At 43.2% G+C, this 15193-nt stretch overlaps 2 protein-coding genes and 1 long non-coding RNA gene across 3 annotated transcripts in view; all 3 read left to right on the top strand.

Annotated features, from left to right (window-relative positions):
* LOC146654298 (extracellular calcium-sensing receptor-like) overlaps positions 1-4077 on the top strand; it is a 47249-nt gene extending 43172 nt beyond the window's left edge. The window contains exons 3-12 of the mRNA XM_085380179.1: positions 338-526; positions 662-779; positions 1058-1237; positions 1330-1518; positions 1618-2076; positions 2242-2451; positions 2544-2667; positions 2810-3003; positions 3138-3419; positions 3510-4077. Coding sequence (XP_085236305.1) covers positions 338-526; positions 662-779; positions 1058-1237; positions 1330-1518; positions 1618-2076; positions 2242-2451; positions 2544-2667; positions 2810-3003; positions 3138-3419; positions 3510-3932 — 2368 coding nt within the window. The 3' untranslated portion in view covers positions 3933-4077. The remainder of the gene's footprint in view (positions 1-337; positions 527-661; positions 780-1057; positions 1238-1329; positions 1519-1617; positions 2077-2241; positions 2452-2543; positions 2668-2809; positions 3004-3137; positions 3420-3509) is intronic.
* A 1954-nt stretch (positions 4078-6031) lies between these two features.
* LOC146654297 (uncharacterized) lies at positions 6032-7165 on the top strand. Its single transcript, XR_014907307.1, has 3 exons — positions 6032-6322; positions 6362-6394; positions 6434-7165. It is a non-coding gene; the product is annotated as an uncharacterized LOC146654297 (long non-coding RNA).
* A 3102-nt stretch (positions 7166-10267) lies between these two features.
* olfcr1 (olfactory receptor C family, r1) lies at positions 10268-14378 on the top strand. The gene is made up of 12 exons (XM_085429321.1): positions 10268-10419; positions 10593-10834; positions 10951-11042; positions 11262-11441; positions 11573-11761; positions 11868-12087; positions 12166-12407; positions 12607-12816; positions 12928-13051; positions 13176-13369; positions 13595-13876; positions 13956-14378. Exons 1-12 carry the CDS (start codon positions 10268-10270, stop codon positions 14376-14378), a joined length of 2550 nt encoding a protein of 849 aa, XP_085285447.1.
* The last annotated feature ends 815 nt before the right edge of the window (positions 14379-15193 follow it).

Here is a 15193-nt window from a genome sequence, read left to right as displayed (position 1 = left end):
AGATGAAATGTTAGCTGGTGATTAAAAGCATGAAATCCATCAATGTGACATCAGATCGGACGTGCCGGTTTGAGGTGTTGGGCGTGGCTCGACACGCCGGGGGTGCGAGGGCCCTCATAACGCTGCTTGCAGCTTTAATTTTACTCTTATAACTGTACAATTTCACTGCATTTTGGAAAAACAGGAAAAAACAGAAGATAACTCTATTATTTTTATTTCTGTCTTTTCTATTCCAAATGCAGTCAATTATTTTCTTTCCATTCTTGTTAATAATGTCATGATATATGAATATGAGCTAGTAATTGTTGTGCTTTTTTCTTTTATCCTGGGTGCCCAGGGTGCAAAATCTTCCATTGCAGTACATCTATGCTATGGTGTTTGCAGTGGAGGAAATAAATCATAGTACAAACTTGTTACCAGGTATAAAACTGGGCTACCACATCCGTGATAACTGTGGCCTCCCACAGTGGGCTTTGCAGGCAGCACTGTTGCTGGTTGGTGGAGACAGCACTAACTGTAACACAAGAGCCCTGCAGTCTGGTTATGGACAAGAAAGAGGTAATAAATCTAGTTTTGGAATTTTGGCCCTCATTTAAAAATGAGCAATTAAAATAAACCAGTAAATTAAGTATTATTAGTTTTCTTTAAACTATAACTTTATCTCACTGTATTTTCCATTGTCATCAGGTGATAAGCCCATTCCTTTGATCATTGGTTGCTCCTCATCTGCAACAACTCAGACAGTCGCCAAAATCCTGGAGCCTCTCTCTGTACCTTTAGTGAGTTGTACTATCTATCTATCTATCTATACATATATATGTGTCTGTATGTATATGTCCCCCCCACAAATCTATACATGAATTTGATACAACTTACTTACTCTTACTCTGACTGATCATAGTGCACACAAGTAATGCATTATTTTAATCTTGCTGAAAAAACAAAACTACAAAGACTCTAGCAACACAGCTATATAGTAGAACCCTGTGTTAAATGTACTATATATTTCAGTATATTTATATGTATATGTATTTATGAGTATGACTTTTTTTTTCAGATTAGTTATACAGCTAGCTGTCCCTGTCTGAGTGATAGACATCAATATCCTAATTTCTTCAGGACCATGGCCAGTGATATTTACCAAGCCAGGGCTTTTGCCCAACTTGCCATACATTTCAATTGGACCTGGATTGGAGCAGTGATAACAGATAATGATTATGGGCATGTTGCATTAAAGGTGGTTTATTTGTTGCAATTTTATCTTTGCAAGAAATCTTCACAACTGTTTGACACGAATCTAAAGGTTCTCTGCTTTAATGTAAATTTCAGATATTTGAGGAAGCGATTCAGGGAGCTGAGGTGTGTCTGGCATTTGTAGAGACTCTTCAAAGGGAAAATATTGTGAGTGATGCCAGACGAGCAGCACTCACAATTCAGGCCTCAGCTGCAAGGGTGATTTTGATCTTCACATGGTATACAGATGTGTTGGAATTATTCCTTCAGCTTGACAAGTTAAATGTGAGAAACTATAATAAAATTCATAATGCAAGACAGAACTGAGGTTTGTAACAGAATATTTTTTTCATTTTTTTCTTACTTTGTCCTTTTGCTTACTAGGTTACTAACAGGCAGTTTCTGGCCAGTGAGGCTTGGAGCACCAGTGGAGATCTGCTCCAAAATCCAGTTACAAGCAAAGTGGCAGCTGGTGTTTTTGGTGTGGCCATTCGAAGTTTAACTATACCTGGATTTGGAAATTATATCAGAAGTTTGAATCCATCTCATCGTCCTCATGATGAGTTCTTAAGAGAATTTTGGGAAAAGGAGTTTAAATGTAGTCCTGGTCTTACATCTGTCTCTTCATATGCTTCTAAACCCTGCAGTGGTACAGAAACCCTGGAAGAAGTGCAGAATCACTTTACTGACATCTCCAAGCTAAGAGTGACATATAATGTCTACCTTGCAGTTTATGTTGCAGCACATGCCCTTCACAGCTTACTCTCCTGCCCATACACAGACAGCATTTCTGAAAATGAAAACTCCACTTGCTCCTTTCCAACAGATATTAAACCCATAGAGGTTAGCAACATTGCTTTCACTCCCAAATTTCCATGTATACCGTTTTTCAAAAGCTACATTTTCAGTAGGGACATTAAGAATTTACAATTCCCCTTAAAATTAGACTAGTACTTTGTACTAAAACACTGAATAGTTACTGAATATTAACTGTTTCAACATTTCCAGGTCTTGCAGCATGTGGCCAAAATAAACTTCACCACACCACAGGGTGAACAGCTTTATTTCCAAGGTGCTGACATCCATGCAAAGTATGACCTTCTCAACTGGCAGAACACGGGTGAGGGCCCAGCAAAATTTGTTTTGATTGGTCGTGTGGATGGGTTTGACCTCCACCTTAATGAGTCAGCGATTCAGTGGACCACAGGATCCAATCAGGTAGCTAAAATAGGAGAATTAAAAAAATTTTTGTGGGTCATAATACGTTGTATACATGAGAATAGGATTTTTCTTTTTTTTCTGTTGTTTAGGTCCCTGTTTCAGTGTGCAGTGAAAGATGCCCCCCAGGTACACGGATGGCACCCAGAAAAGGTCAACCTGTTTGCTGTTTTGACTGTATTTCATGTGCTGATGGGGAGATTAGCAATAAAACTGGTGAGGAAGATATAATAGCCTCACAAGCATTTAATCTATTCAGTACTCCAATATTCATTCATCAATCTTTTATTATACCATAATCCTGGCTTTAATAGTTTCAGCACATCTACGTTTTGCTGTATGTATTTTCTTCTCCCAGGTTCCCCTCACTGTGACCGATGTCCATCTGAGTTCTGGTCTAATGCTAAAAGAACAACCTGCATTCCTCGCCAGCTGGATTTTCTTTCCTTCAATGAAACCTTAGGAATTACCCTGACTGCAGTAGCTGTTTCTGGTGTCACTGTGACAACAGCTGTGTTTGTGGTATTCCTTCACTATCGTCAAACACCTATGGTGAGAATGCATATCTGTGTAACAGAGACACTGTACATTTTGGGAAAAAAGTTTCCAAAACATTAAGCATATAGGAATCGTTTGAAAGAATTCACAGAAACTGATTATAATGATATTCCTATTCTCATGTTAAGGTCCGGGCCAACAATTCAGAGTTGAGCTTTCTGCTCCTTGTGTCAATCAAGCTCTGCTTCCTGTGCTCGCTCGTGTTCATTGGCCGTCCATCAGACTGGTCTTGTCGTTTCCAGCAGGCCGCTTTCGGGATCAGCTTTGTGCTTTGCATCTCCTGCCTCAAAGTCAAGACCATTGTGGTTCTGGCAGCATTTCGCTCAGCTCGGCCTGGTGCTGAAGCCTTGATGAAGTGGTTTGGTCCAGGCCAACAGAGAGGAAGCGTCTTCTTCTTCACCTGTGTGCAGGTGCGACATGCACTTTTTGAAACCATAAACTATTACTGTTAATGTGATTACAGAAATTAACTTGACTTTGTACAATGCTTCTCCATAAAGGTTATCATCTGCATTATTTGGCTATCAATCAGCCCCCCTGTTCCCAAATCTGACCTGGATGTCCCAGGGCTAAAAGTTACTCTGAAGTGTGCCACTGGCTCTGTGGTGGGTTTCTCTCTGGTATTGGGCTACATTGGACTACTGGGCTGCACCAGTTTCCTCTTGGCTTTTCTTGCCAGAAAACTTCCAGACAACTTTAACGAGGCCAAACTGATCACCTTCAGCATGCTGATTTTCTGTGCTGTTTGGGTGGCTTTTGTTCCTGCCTATGTCAGTTCTCCTGGAAAATATGCTGTTGCTGTTGAGATTTTTGCCATCCTTGCCTCTAGCTATGGTTTGCTGTTCTGCATATTTGCTCCAAAGTGCTTCATCATTCTTTTGAGGCCTGAGAAAAACACTAAAAAACATTTGATGGGTAGATAGGAAAGCAAATGTAACCATTGCCACTGTAATTCACCTTTTTAAAAATGTTAACAACTGGAATAGAGTCATTGTATTTATCTGGTCATATATCATTTAAAAATATGGTTTATTGTCTTATTAAATTGTGACATATCCTAAAACTTTATGACGGAGCTGCATTTGCATCACTATCTGCTAGCTATTGTCAGTGTTTACTAAGCTATATGAAATCAGAAATATTCACTCAGACATGAATTGACAAAATATGTCAGGCTGTCAAAGAAAAAAAATTGACAAATTTCTTATCTTTTTTTAAATTTTACTCTTTTGAAAAAAATCTGCACTGCACCTATTTTACAAAAATTGCTTAGGTAACAAACACATTCATAAAATAAAAACACCATTATAAAAGAAGTCCAATGTTGTGTTGTTTTTACTTTGTAGTGGTACAAATGTTTCATTAATGTTGAAAAATAAAAATTTTAAATGCCTTTAGTGTCACGGCTGGCGGAGTGAGCCGTGTGGAGTGGAGGAAAAGGAGGACCCAAAATGCAGCAAACTGATGATACGAGTGAAGTTTATTTACACGGTGGCAGTGACAAAAACAGGCAATGAAGCATGAGTAATGACAAACCTAAACTGGGAGAAACTAAAGAGCAAACCTGAAATCTTACAAAACGGAGAGCGGAGCAGAGAGACGCAGACCAAGGACCAGGATACCAAGAAACACAGACGAGCCGACAACGAACACAGACCGACACCCACTATATATACACACACACACACACACACACACACACACACACACACACACACAAGGTAATCGGGTAATCGCACACAGGAGGGAAGAACAGCTGATCTGAATACACATGATGACTGGAGGACACAAGCTGAACACAATGACAACAGACACAGACTTTCAGAACAAAACAGGAAATCTAGAACCCGAACCGGACACAAGGGGGGAGGACACAGAATAACTAGAACAGAGGGAAATAATCACAAAACACAAAACGCTGGGTCAACGACCCAGGACCATGACAGTACCCCCCCTCCAAGGGCTGGCTCCAGACAGCCCAAAACAAAAACAGACGACCAACCCAGGGCGGGCGGCGGGGGCCCAGGACGGAGGGACCAACACAAGCTCCAGCGAACCGAGAGAATTGTCCAAAACAAAAACACACATGCTGGAGCACGAGAACAAAACACAGTTCAGGAGGCCGGCCTGGAGGCTGACAACTCAGAAGTCCAGGACAGTTCATCTTCTGAGGCCGGCCACGTCGGCGACGTAGATCCATAAGCCGACCGAGCGGAAGGCAGCGGTGGCGGAGTGGAGGCAGTTCAGGGGGCCGACCGTGCACACGGCAGCGGCGGCGACGGGGAAACCGTTCAGGCGGCCGACCGTGCGGACAGCAACAGCGGCGACGAGGAAACCGTTCAGGCGGCCGACCGTGCGGACAGCAATGGCGACGATGACACAAGTCTTGAGGCCGACCGCGCGGAAGGCAGCGGCGGCGTCTAGGAGGTCGTCCATATTGACGATGACGCTCCACCAGCGGCCTGGTAGATGACCGCCGATGTCGAGGCGGCAGTTCGGGACCCGAAGGTGGCGTGGCCGTCGCAGCACCAGACGAGACCGAAGCAGCGGCTGGTCCAGGCGCGGCTGAAGCTGAAGCGGAGGCCGGACCAGGCGCGGCTGAAGCTGAAGCGGAGGCCGGACCAGACGAGGCTGAAGCAGAGGCCGGACCAGACGAGGCTGAAGCAGAGGCCGGACCAGGCGAGGCAGATGACGAGGCTGAAGCAGAGGCCGGACCAGGCGAGGCAGATGACGATGCTGCAGCCGGGCCAGGCGAGGCAGATGACGATGCTGCACCGGGCGAGGATGAAGGCTCGGAGGCTGCAGCTGGCGAGGATGATGAGGCTGCAGCAGGCGACGGCGTGGAAGCCGGAGACTGTAGCGCTGCAGGTGTGGAAGAAGCTGCTGCTGCCCGTGGCGTGGATGAAGCTGCAGCTGGCGAGGATGATGAGGCTGCAGTTGGCAGCTGGACGGGCTCCTCGGGCCCTCCAGCTGACGAGGCAGGAGGCTGGCTAGGTTCTCCTGAACCTCCAGCTGACGAGTCTTGAGGCTGGACGGGCTCCTCGGGCCCCCCAGCTGACGAGACAGGAGGCTGGCTAGGTTCTCCTGAACCTCCAGCCGATGAGTCTTGAGGCTGGACGGGCTCCTCGGGCCATCCAGCTGGCGAGACAGGAAGCTGGGCGGGCTCCTCGGGCCCCCCAGCTGACGAGGCAGGAGGCTGGACGGGCTCCTCGGGCCCCCCAGCAGGCGAAGCAGGAGGCTGGACGGGCTCCTCGGGCCCCCCAGCGAAAACAGTCTCTGGACCAGTGGGCACCGGGGCCCCTGGAACACACAGGTCAGAACCAGTAGGCGCACGGGCCTCTGGCAGGCACAGTTCAGAACCAGCAGGCGCACGGGCCTCTGGCAGGTACGGGTCAGAACCAGCAGGCGCACGGGCCTATGGCAGGTACGGGTCAGAACCAGCAGGCACACGGGCCTCTGGCAAACACAAGGCAGACTGCAGCTGCACAGAGCATTGACCCAGCTCGGGCAGCGACAGCCGGATACAGTCCTCAGCTGGCTTCTTAATCTCCAGGGGTCCAGAGTCGGCCGGGGGCTGGGACCCAGCCTCTGGGGAGGCCCTGGAGTGTGTCACAGTCTCTGGGCTGGCCAGCTTTTGAGGACTGATTACAATATTATGTGGTGTGTCTCTCTGCTTGACATGAACAGGTGAAAAATAGTTCTTTCCGGGTTGGATGGACTTAACTTGTTGTGCAGGAGGAGTTGGTGACAACGATGGCTGAATAGGTGATAATAAGGCGGATGAGTCTCTTGTCAACTGAGCTATTGACTGAGCTATGGATTGTAACCAAGTGTCTAATAGGTCTGGCTGTGACTGTAATGGGGGTGACGGTTGAGTGGCTAACTGAGCTAGTGGCTGCTGGGCAGCTAACTGAGCTACCGGCAGGGCAGCCGACTCAAAAAACACAGCCCCGGAATAAACAGACACACAGTCCAAAACAGAAAAAGGGTCCTTTTCACTCACCACAGCTGGCAGTTCCAAAGTCCTAGTCTTCGGCTGTGGGGTGATGCGCCGACGGCGCGATCGTCGCTTCCTCCCGGGCAAAACCTCCGGCGGGCCGGGCAAAACCTCCGGCGGGCCGGGCAAAACCTCCGGCGGGCCGGGCAAAATCTTCGCCGCCGGGCTGAGTTGGGAAGCGGTAGCGGGTGAAGGTGCAGTTCGTTGAGTATGAAGTCCTGTGCGAGCGGGTGAAGAGAGTCCAGCAGCCAGGAGTGAGCAGAGATGAGCTGCTGTAGCCTGGCTTCTACAGCGCGGAGACACTCTTCCCCCTCATGCTCGAGCCATAGGTTAACCAACCTGGAAACAGAGTCAATTAGTTCCTCCCGAAGCTCCTCGGGAGGTGCGGATGCCGCTGGGTCCATGTTTGGTCGGCTCGTACTGTCACGGCTGGCGGAGTGAGCCGTGTGGAGTGGAGGAAAAGGAGGACCCAAAATGCAGCAAACTGATGATACGAGTGAAGTTTATTTACACGGTGGCAGTGGCAAAAACAGGCAATGAAGCATGAGTAATGACAAACCTAAACTGGGAGAAACTAAAGAGCAAACCTGAAATCTTACAAAACGGAGAGCGGAGCAGAGAGACGCAGACCAAGGACCAGGATACCAAGAAACACAGACGAGCCGACAACGAACACAGACCGACACCCACTATATATACACACACACACAAGGTAATCGGGTAATCGCACACAGGAGGGAAGAACAGCTGATCTGAATACACATGATGACTGGAGGACACAAGCTGAACACAATGACAACAGACACAGACTTTCAGAACAAAACAGGAAATCTAGAACCCGAACCGGACACAAGGGGGGAGGACACAGAATAACTAGAACAGAGGGAAATAATCACAAAACACAAAACGCTGGGTCAACGACCCAGGACCATGACATTTAGTCTATTGAGATGTGCAGTTTGCAGTATGCACTGCAGTATGCAGTTAAAAAGTAAATTGTTATACAGAAAAGATTAATACGATCAGAGTACAGATGGGATTTCAGTGTTCCATACTGTTTTATGAAATTTCTGTCTAGTAAATAAATAATTGACTAAAGTGGACGCAAACCAGTAAACAAATTAAAACAAATAAGTACTGCTGAGAAACTAGAATACAAAAATTACAATAAAATTATCAACAACAGAAATAGCTGGTGAATATATAATATGTAATATAATAAAATATAATATGTAAACAACTTAACAACCCCCTAAAGTGTCAAGTCACATCACGTGACAGCGCAACATAAATCAAATCAAACAAATCAAACATCCTGTGTCAGCTCTGCGCTGACACAGGAGCATCGAGTCCAGTGACCTGGCTGTTTCATCTTTGTCGAAAGCCCAGCATTGCAAACAACAGCGGAACTTAAAGAATCGATCTCACCGGGCTAGTATTGATCCAATACCGATGCCGACTTGGTATCGATAGAATCGATATTTGGATCGATCTGCTCACCACTACCTCCCAGGCTTCTAGACTTCTGATTGGCCAACATTATGTTTTTAGCGTTTACATGTGGACGAAGATATTTTTTCAAAACTGCAAGTGTGGACGGGATTTTTTTAAAAGCTCAAACGGTAAATCTCGGTTATCAAAAATACCCGTGGACGTGTGAATGTAGCCTGAGTGCAGAGTTGAAAGCTGGGGTGGGGCTTTGTGTTGGGGTCTGACAGACACAGGCCGTCCAGTTGGTTCTATGCAGCAGACAGTCCCACAGTGGTGCTTGAGGGATCGAGAAAGAAACACTTCTCTAACAGACTGAAACTTTGCAATCAGGGAATGAGAAACAGGAGGAGACACAGCTGGGGAAAATTGGAGCTGAGGAGACTAAGAGAAGTAAAACAGAATACAATAACCCGAGACACTGACCTTCAAATTAAAACAGGAACTCACACATACAAAGAAACACAGACTTTATACAGAGGGAGCACACAGGCAGGGATGACTAACACTAAACTGAGGAAGAACCGAACCGAACGAGCTAGAAACCACAATAAACAATAATAGAAAACACAAAACGCTGGGTCAGATAACCCAGGACCATGACAATGTTAGTGTGTGTACAAAAAAGTGTATCAAAAGTCCTCTAGCTATCAATGTTATGGATATCTCCATTTTGTAAAGAACAAATACATAAATAACAAAAATAAAAAAACAAAATACAGAATGAACAGCCTTTTTGTATCCATTATCTGCATTATTTGTAATTCAAAGTTAAATTGATCTTCACCTTGGCTAATATTTTGTCAATTCACTAGTCTTGTCCCTGATTTGTCATCATTTAACCAATATGTGGCAATCAGTAAGGTTGGTAAATATCCACATAACTTTGCGTTGATCACAGATTACAATAAATGATAAAGGAGCATACTAAGTTAAATGAGGTTGTTAAAGGTGGTTGGACCTCTACATTCACAATGTAAGGGTTTTAGCTGGAACAGTTTTTCAAAGCCATAAAGTTAAATTAACATTCTTATATATTTATGGAATAAAGTTGTGACTCTTAATGACTTAAACATCCTTAAGCGTTTGATTATTTTGCATGAAATGTGCATTTGTACTCATATATTTTATCTCTTGATACCTCCATTAAAGTAATTGGGAACTATAGTATTTCAGGGGAAGCTTTTCAGTCCAAATATGAAAATAATACATGACCACTACAGAAGTAATAAAGAGATAATTTTAAAAGATGACCAAATACTATATGAGGCACACCTACATACACATCCTAACTCCACATCTTCTATCTGCAAGGCATAATGATCACTCGTACTATCGTGTCACGTCTTGAGAGGACTGATTTGGGAGTATATGTGTCGTCATGTTCACCTGCTCACCAAAAGGCCCTGCCTCTATATAAAGTGCCCTCATCTGCAGTTCATCTACTCCAAGGAGGAGGATGGATGTCAGCAGCCAACTGATGTTATAGCTGGTGTATGAAAATACACATTTTTAAATTGTACAGTTTGTTATATTTGGGGTTTTAGTGTAATCTGATATTTTCATTCTAGGAACTGTTTATGGACACTGATTGAACTCATGCGAATAAACCAAATTGAATGTACTGTACATTTCTAAATGTGTAGAACAGCTGCATCTATGTCTTGGTTTTCCTGGCTCTTCATTGTGTGGTCCAGGTCATCCCAATCTTTGCTGCTTGTGTGGCTTGTGGGAAGAGAACTGGGAATCCGGGATGGACTTCTGTGTGATCAGATGTTGACATGTTCTCGTTGGGGTACACCAAGTAGCCAGGGTCTGTTTCAAGATGGAGATGTAATTATTGGTGGTCTTTTTCCTCTTCATTATCAGCCTCCAGCTATAGACCATGACTTCACTCAGCTGCCACACTACAATCCATGTACTGGGTAAAACTCAGTTACAGAGAATATTTTGATTACTGTAGAATAAGAGCATATATAGATATAACATAGGAGTAATTACTGTGTCTTGCTGGTTGATTTGTACTTGCAGTTTTACAAAAATTATTCAAACAAAATTCACTAATTTATATTTTATCATTTTATCTCCCCTCTCTCAGTTTAGAATATGTTCCACTGCAGTACATATATGCTATGGTGTTTGCACTGGAGGAAATTAATCATAGTACAATGCTCCTACCAGGAATCAAGCTGGGCTATCATATTTTTGACAGCTGTGGGCGCCCACCATGGGCTCTCCAGTCAGGACTGTCACTCGTTGGTGGAGACAACACCAGCTGCAACTCCACAAACCCTCCAGATTATTCTAGTGGGCATGGAGAAGAAATTAAAGACAGGAGGGGTAACTCATTCATTGATCAGAAAACATACAAAAAATCTGTCAGCAATTTTGCTTTCTACTTTTTCTACTCCTGCTACAAGATGTTGTTTAATTAAATCAATCATTTCTGTTTTCAGGTGGTCAATCTGTCCCCATGATTATTGGTGGTGCTTCATCCATAACAAGCCAGATACTCTCCACAGTGCTGGGGCCACTCTCCATACCTTTTGTGAGTTTTGTTTTGAATGCACCATAAAAACTGTATATGAGCTTTTTTGTTTGTTTTTAGATAAGTGGAGCCATCTTTTGGTTGAATTTATATCTTTTACTCAAAGAAATATTCATGCTTTTTTATGACAGTGGAGAAACTGATTTTTTTAAACAGAAACAAAACCTTTATAAGATGCAGGTTTTTGTGTTTGTGTGTGTGTGTGTATGTGTCTTTCAGATCAGCTATCTATCCACCTGTCCTTGTCTCAGTGACAGGCTCCAGTATCCAAATTTCTTCAGAACAATCCCCAGTGATATTTACCAAGCACGTGCTGTTGCCCAGGTTGTTATACGCTTCAACTGGACTTGGGTTGGAGCAGTTGTAGCAAACAATAACTATGGCTACATGGCAGTAAAGGTATTTGCATCTTTTATTTCAGTCATTTAGACTACTCAGCTATATCTCTAAAATATACAGTAATAAGTGCATTATATAACTACATTTACAGTGTGATAATGTAATAGGCTTCTTTCACCTGTATATGTCAGGTATTTCAGGAGGAGATTCAGGGAGCAGGTGTCTGCCTGGCATTTGTAGAGACTCTCCAAAGGGAAAATATCATTAGTGATGCCAGACGAGCAGCCCTCACAATTCAAGCCTCAACTGCAAGGGTGATTTTGATCTTCACCTGGTATACAGATGTGAGGGAATTGTTCCTGCAACTTGTGAAACTGAATGTGAGAAGCTGTAATGCCTATCGCATATAATGCATGCTGAAAAAAAGTTCGAGATTATATTTAAAAACAAAATAAACTTTAAAATAATTTTTCTTTTGCTTATTAGGTGACTGATAGACAGTTTTTGGCCAGTGAGGCTTGGAGCACTAGTGGGGATCTGGTCCAAAATTCAGTTACAAGCAAAGTGGCAAACGGTGTTCTTGGTGTTGCTACTAGAAGTTCAGCTATACCTGGATTTGAAAGTTATCTCCGACGTTTACACCCAATTCACCATCCAGATGATGAGTTCTTAAGAGAATTCTGGGAAGTGGAGTTTGGGTGTAGTCTTCATTTATCTTCCTCCTCAATGCTCAGTTCTCCTATCTCCACACTGAAGTCTAACCATAAATCAAATATTTTAACTTCAAATCCTCCTGTTATGTCTGATCAGAAAGCTTCACTATCACATTGCAATGGGTCGGAGTCTCTGAAAAAAGTACAGAATCTCTTTACAGATGCATCCCAGCTAAGGGTGACATATAATGTCTACCTTGCTGTTTATGCTGCAGCTCATGCCCTCCACAGCCTTCTCTGCCCCATTAAAGACAGCTCTTCTGAAAACAACATCTCCACCTGCTCCTCTCCAAAACAAATCAAGGCCACAGAGGTAAAGTAATCATGAATATCATCCTTTCCCTAAAAAATGTAATAAAAATCCATGTTGCATTCTTTAGACACTGAACAGGGTTTTGGTCCGACCCATGAGTACCCACAATGCTGTAATTACAACATTTCCATATGTTTCAGTATTGCACTTATCATTGAACTCTAATAACTCTAGTTTCACGATTGTTATAATTTTACAGCTTTTGCAGCACTTGCAAGAAGTGAACTTCACCACACCACAAGATGAAACATTTTACTTTCAAGGAGCCGATATTCCAGCAAAGTATGACCTTGTTAACTGGCAGAAAATGCCTGATGGGACACTAAAAACTGCTTTGATTGGTCAAGTGGATGGGTTTGATCTCCATCTTAATGAATCAGCTATTCAGTGGATCACAGGATCCAATCGGGTATTTTATATGAAAATAATGTAAACTGTACATTTGTAAATTTGTGCATTTCTTGCTCTTAACTGGAATACACATATTGTGCTTAAAAATAAGTGTTGGCTTATTATTTAGGTGCCTATTTCGGTGTGCAGTGAGATCTGCCCCCCAGGGACCAGAAAGGTCAGCAGGAAAGGAAAACCTCTCTGCTGCTTTGACTGTATTCCATGTGCTGCAGGAGAGATAAGCAATAAAACTGGTGATGGAATTGCAATCTAAACCCCTCCTTGTAAATCCATTTGATTTAAAGTCATGTACTTCTGCTGTTCTTGTTTGATTTTCCTTTCTCCTCTTCTTTCCTTCTCCACTCTTTTTACTGTTAGGTTCCCTTGACTGTGAGCGTTGTCCCCTAGAGCTCTGGTCTAATGCTAAACGTACTGCCTGCATCCCTCGCCAGCTTGACTTTCTTGCCTTTAATGAGACTTTGGGAATTACTCTTACTACAGCAGCTGTGACCGGTGTCACTGTGACAACAGTTGTCTTTGTGGTTTTCCTTCACTACCGTCACACACCTGTGGTGAGAAAGAAATGTTCACAACATTATAATGTACATTTTAAAGAAAACATCGTGTGCAGTTGGCAAGTGCAGTTTTTTTGTTGTTAGGTTTTATTTGACATCTCATGTCAGTTTTTTCTTCAAGATTAAATAATTGACAAAATATTAAAACAACATAATTATTCCACATGTGGCTGATATTATCTGTGTCACTACTTTTATAAAGCTGCACTTTCTTAATTTTAGGTGAGGGCTAACAATTCAGAGCTGAGTTTCCTGCTTCTTGTGTCAATCAAGCTCTGCTTCCTGTGCTCACTCGTGTTCATTGGTCGTCCATCAGTCTGGTCTTGTCGGTTCCAGCAGGCAGCTTTTGGGATCAGCTTTGTGCTTTGTGTGTCCTGCCTGAAAGTCAAGACCATTGTGGTTCTGGCAGCATTTCGCTCAGCTCGGCCTGGTGCTGAAGCCTTGATAAAATGGTTTGGTCCAGGCCAACAGAGAGGAAGTATCTGTCTTCTTACATGCATACAGGTCATACAGATGTTCTGTTTTGAATTTTTAAGTCTTTGTATTTTTACATCTGTCTAAAAACATTTTATTTTTCATATAGATTATCATCTGTACCATATGGCTATCCCTCATCCCCCCCGTGCCTCGACAAGATCTGGGTTTTCAAGGTTCAAAGGTCACTCTGGAGTGTGCCATGGTTTCTGTGGTGGGATTTTGTCTGATTTTGGGCTACATTGGCCTGCTGGCCTGCACCAGTCTCATATTAGCCTTTTTTGCTAGGAAACTTCCTGATAATTTCAATGAGGCCAAACTTATCACTTTCAGTATGCTGATTTTCTGTGCTGTTTGGGTGGCTTTTGTGCCTGCTTACCTTAGCTCTCCTGGTAAATACACTGTTGCTGTGGAAGTTTTTGCCATCCTGGCTTCTAGCTATGGTTTACTTTTCTGTATTTTTGCTCCGAAGTGTTTCATCATTCTTTTGAGGCCTGAGAGAAACACCAAGAAATATATGATGGCCAGGTAGCAAAAGTAAATTAACAAAATATGACAAATAATTATTATTTATCGATTTATCTATATCAGCACTTCATCTTTATGTATTTATCTTTGTTTGTTGTTAAATTAATAGAAAAACCTTGATTCACTTTATCCAGAATTAAGAATGATCATGCAAAGTTTTAATATATTATTGCAAATGTATATACAATACGACTGTAGTTTTATAGACAAACCTTCGATGAAAACAAAACACCACCCATATTAACTTATCGTGTCAATGTGGGTTTTTTTTTTTCTTTCTCTCACCCTCTCTCTCTCTCTCTCGCACTTTTTTTCGCTTCACTCAGCATGCGAGCCTTGTGTTTTACGCTGGGAAGAGGGGGGAGGGGCGGTAGTAGTAGTAGGCGGCACTCAGTAGCACAGGAACAGAGCTCAATTTTTTTTTAGGTTTGCTCAGAATCCGGTTGTTCAGTGATGACGCGACGAATCCTACTTCCGGGTCTAAAGTAGTCTGCGTTTAATATGGCTTTTGTGTTGTTAACATGTTTAATGTTATGTATTTTCTTCTATTTGATCTCAAAAAGCTCCTAAAACAGTCAGTGATCACTGTTGACCTCCCTCGTCTTTTATTACCGCTAATCATTTATTTAAGCTCAGTTTTTAAAACCTTAGGATGTAGCTACAGCCCAGCCCATGCAGCAGTATATGAATGACTAACCTCGTATTGTGGATGGATTATCTCAGTTGTTCTCCTGGCTGAAGTTTGGTCCTTTTACAGCATCCTGCCATGCGATTACATTTGTTCCTGACCACCGAGAACACTCACGGTAACTTTTATCG

The sequence above is a fragment of the Rhamphochromis longiceps genome, linkage group LG14 (genome assembly GCF_057381845.1).
Source record: "Rhamphochromis longiceps isolate RC_006_pf linkage group LG14, R_longiceps_female_GT1.1, whole genome shotgun sequence".
NCBI lineage: Eukaryota > Metazoa > Chordata > Actinopteri > Cichliformes > Cichlidae > Rhamphochromis > Rhamphochromis longiceps.
Note: the sequence above shows the minus strand (reverse complement) of the source record. Positions and strands in the feature narration are given on the sequence as shown.